Source organism: Limulus polyphemus, unplaced genomic scaffold (assembly GCF_000517525.1).
Source record: "Limulus polyphemus unplaced genomic scaffold, Limulus_polyphemus-2.1.2 Scaffold3428, whole genome shotgun sequence".
NCBI classification, from domain to species: domain Eukaryota; kingdom Metazoa; phylum Arthropoda; class Merostomata; order Xiphosura; family Limulidae; genus Limulus; species Limulus polyphemus.
Window position 1 is genome coordinate 45,933 of NW_013669038.1, and position 4,828 is coordinate 50,760.

At 32.2% G+C, this 4,828-nt stretch overlaps 1 protein-coding gene across 1 annotated transcript in view; it reads right to left on the reverse strand.

The window, feature by feature from the left end:
* The window catches only part of LOC106469328 (F-actin-methionine sulfoxide oxidase mical1-like), a 20,693-nt gene that overhangs the window by 11,490 nt on the left and 4,375 nt on the right, over positions 1-4,828 (reverse strand). The window contains exon 3 of the mRNA XM_013929817.2: positions 3,982-4,077. Coding sequence (XP_013785271.1) covers positions 3,982-4,077 — 96 coding nt within the window. The remainder of the gene's footprint in view (positions 1-3,981; positions 4,078-4,828) is intronic.

The window sequence follows — 4,828 nt, forward strand, 5'->3', positions numbered from 1 at the left end:
AAGGTACACAAGTTACCAAACGTCTCGTCATTAAGGTACACAAGTTACCAAACGTCTCGTCATTAAGGTACACAAGTTACCAAACGTCTCGTCCTTAAGGTACACAAGTTACCAAACGTCTCGTCCTTAAGGTACACAAGTTACCAAACGTCTCGTCATTAAGGTACATAATGCTGTATTATGCTTGGTTCTGAAATCAGTTATATCACTATTGTTGGGAACTAAATTCATTTCACAGATGTTATTAAGATATGGTTTTTTATTTCCAATAAGATTAGACATACATTCTGAAGATACTACTTGACACAAACGTTATTTTTTTTAGTGAATAATAAAAACAAACTTAAAGTAAACATACACCATCTTTGTACTTTTATATTGCTTTACTCCTCTGGACATTTAGATATTTTCTCAATGCAGTGACAGTAGATCAAGGTATTATTTTTTACATTCATTATTAAACTCTAGTTAAATGTAAAAGAAGATAAGGAAAACTTTCTGGGACAGGTTGTGATTCCTGTTAAATAAAAACAAGCTTCTCTCTCTCTCCTTTTTTATTAACAACTACAAACTAAATATTTCATAGTTTACTCTTTATTTTCCATCCAATGACAGTTAGTACTTACTTTCAATTGTCCTGTTCACAGTTTATACATATAATATTTTTTACTGGCATATTTTGTTACATAACATTAAAACTTTTCAAATGTATTTAGTATCCTTTTTTTTATGTTAGAATGAAAATCTTTATTTCAACTACAGATAACATTAAGGCATCGGGAAAGATTTATCTCGGCCTGGTGGCTCAACAGTAAGCTTGGGGGTCTTGTCCCAATGTGGGCTTAGCACACATAGCCCAGTGTGCAGTTTTATACATAACTACAAACAAACTTCCTCTAAATTCTTTCTTTTCGTTTTACTTTGTCTCTTTATTAAGTGCTGAATACTTGAAATATGTTATTGTTCTGGTTTGTTTTGACATCATCCCTTACTTTGTCTCTTTCATTAAGTGCTGAATACTTGAAATATGTTACTGTTCTGGTTTGTTTTGTCATCATCCTTTACTTTGTCTCTTTCATTAAGTGCTGAATACTTGTTGAAGAACTTTATCTTTTAAACATTTTTATATCCCTTTAAGTATAAAAAAACATCAGTTTCATCCCTTAATATTGCTAACCATTTCTATTTTTCCACATTCTCCATGTGAACAGGAAACTCCAGAAGAAGTAAGTGATATTTTTTATCTTTTAACATCTTTGTGTGGTATGCGAGATCAAAATTAATTAAATGCTGGGGAAATTCTAAAAACTTTGAAGTAATACTTCTTACAAAGGGTTGAGTATGTTGTATTAAAATAATATAAACAGATATGTTGTTATTACATGTGTACAATTGGTTGAACAGCAAGAAGAAACTGTAAAGAAAGAACCACACGTTACACAGTCTATCAACCAAGAGAAAGTCACAGAAATTTCTAGTCAGGTATTGAGATGAAAGTTTGTGTAAATCTTCAGTAATCATCTTAAAATGTTTTTTTTGGGATGATGACAAAACAAACCAGAACAGTAACACTTTGTCTCTTTCATTCAGTGCTGATTACTTGAAATATGTTACTGTTCTGGTTTGTTTTGTCATCATCCTTACTTTGTCTCTTTCACTAAGTGCTGAATACTTGAAATATAGAAATATGTCAGAAGTTTTATTTCTTGCTAATCCTGTTTTATTCTGGGTGTTTATTTTTTTAACTGTGACTCTTTTTTTCTGAATACTTGTCTTTCCCTGCTACTGTTATAACTACCCCTAATTTGTCTCTTTTATTAAGTGCTGAATACTTGAAATATGTTACTGTTCTGGTTTGTTTTGACATCATCCCTTACTTTGTCTCTTTCATTAAGTACTGAATACTTGTAATATGTTACTATTCTGGTTTGTTTTGTCATAATCTCTTACTTTGTCTCTTTCATTAAGTGCTGAATACTTGAAATATGTTATTGTTCTGGTTTGTTTTGTCATCATCCCTTACTTTGTCTCTTTCATTAAGTGCTGAATACTTGAAATATGTTACAGTTCTGGTTTGTTTTGTCATCATCCCTTACTTTGTCTCTTTCATTAAGTGCTGAATACTTGAAATATGTTACTGTTCTGGTTTGTTTTGTCATAATCCCTTACTTTGTCTCTTTCATTAAGTGCTGAATACTTGAAATATGTGATTGTTCTGGTTTGTTTTGTCATCATCCCTTACTTTGTCTCTTTCAAAATGGTACACAGATGCAAAACTTGAGTAAAAACAGTACAAACAAAATACTTACAAGAGACTTTACATTCATGTCCGAGGCTTAGACCTCGGGTTGGGGAAGCAGAGGCTTCTTGAGGTCATTGAACATAAGTGGATTTCAACACAATAACACTCACATCATAAATTATGTTAATTGTTAACTCATGAGACAAGAACCTAAAAACATGCAACCATATATGACAAACAAAACCAAAACAGCAGAGTTTGACCAAATGAAACAACTTAATATCATGTGATTTTTATAAATCAAACAAAAACTGTTAATACATTAGAAATATTAACAGCTAGTAGGTGCCCATTTCTATTTACAAGCAGCAAAATAAAGTCTGAAAATTATTTGATTGTAACAAAATATCAAAACAATTTAAAAAAGTTGAATTTGAAATCTACAGGACAGTGTATGGTGAAACATTTATACAAAAGCACAAACTGTATGTTAAGTACAGAAAGGGAAATTGTATATTTTGAGACACCATTTTGTTGGATTCTTAAATTAAACTGCACTTTTTAAAAACTTGTATAACATTTAGATTATATTCTGCCTTTATCAATAACTGATGAATACGTTTTAAAGTACATAATGCTGCATTTGGAAAGATGTATTACAAGGTTTTATTGAAGCCCATTTCTTCACAATAAACAAATACAAGAAACCTTTAGTCACATAGACCATGTCCCAATTTTCATAGTGGTTCCTTACTTCTTTCTGTCCTAATTCAGACCGTTTTATCAATCACTATCCATTTCAACACATCATCTACTGGTCTAGTTTGGTGTTTTCTTATTTAATATTTAATTACTATAGAAAGAAAAATTTACCCGGGAAAAACATTTGTTATTTTTGTGACATTTCAATCCATCACGTACTTTGTGAAGTACAGAGCTGTGATCTTCATTAGACACCTTTCACAGTAAGTTGGTTATTATCTAGTGTACTAAGTACTGTGGAAAAGAACTAAAAACTAAGTGGAAACACCACCTGGGGAGATACTTTTAATTTTGGTTACATTTTCCACTAACCACCCACCTACAGAAATATAGTACTTAGGTCTAGCCGAGTTTGTTTATTTACTACTGCACCACCCACCTTCAGAAATATAGTATTTAGGTCTAGCTGAGTTTGTTTATTTACTACTGCACCACCCACCTACAGAAATATAGTATTTAGGTCTAGCTGAGTTTGTTTGTTTACTACTACATCCTTTATTTTAGAATCTGTTCAACAAAATAAGATAACTATTTGAAATTCTGTTAACATGAAAGTTAAGGACATTCTATTTTAGGAATAATCAATCATTATCTATTAATTAATATATAAATTTGAACTTAAGACATTAACACAGTAAAAATACTGGTAGTCTTTGATAGTAAGACAAGCCCTGCAACACAACAATGTATGATAATTCAGGAGAAATGTTATATACATGTGAGTACATTTATAATCAAGTCTAGAAGACAGAAAGTGGGTCAATATTTAACAAGTAATAATCATTCCTACATTTTCCAGGTGGCGTTAGTGTAATACAGTTTAGATACGGGTATTTGTATTTCAAGTTTCTTCTTTGGCTATAGAAACAGAAAAACTAACTACTGCTCAACTGTTGTATTTTGTAACAATTCCGAACAGGAAGTAATCTGTACAAACCAGCTGTCTTACTTAAGATGGAATTAAATATATCACTGACCAAACTCTCCAAGTCAACACTAGTTTCCACCTTTTCTGTTGTAGTTTCTGGCTCGACAGCACCTTCTTCAACCTCGACAGAGTTGTCCGTGGTTTTCTGAAATTCAAATAAGAAATATTTCGGTAGACAATTGTGATACATACCACGTAGATAAGGTTTGAAAACCGTTTTGAATAATAAATAACTTACAACAAAGACCTGTATTTCCAGGATAAATGTAGTATTTTAAATACACTATCAATCAGTTCAGTTAAGATGTTTTTTAATTAATTCAGGCAATACATAGCTTTAGCACATGAGACTTAAAAAACATCCATAAAACTGTAAAAAATTAACATTTTTGTGACCACAGATGTTAAAAATGCCCACACAGAGACAAACTTAGAGACACACTAAATTGCCTTAAAATCTTGATCAGCTTCTTTTAATTTCTGAAGAAAAAACATTATCATTCAAGGTTAAAAAGTCATTTTTAGAAACGATGTATTCAAAATTATTAATTTGAAGAGAGGATTTCTATGAGACTTGATGGGTGTGGTACAACAACAGATCTTGACTGATGGCCATATTACACATGGATGGGTGTGGTACAGCAACAGATCTTGACCGATGGCCATATTACACATGGATGGGTGTGGTACAGCAACAGATCTTGACCGATGGCCATATTACACATGGATGGGTGTGGTACAGCAACAGATCTTGACCATGGCCATATTACACATGGATGGGTGTGGTACAGCAACAGATCTTGACCAATGGCCATATTACACATGGATGGGTGTGGTACATCAACAGATCTTGACCAATGGCCATATTACACATGGATGGGTGTGGTACATCAACA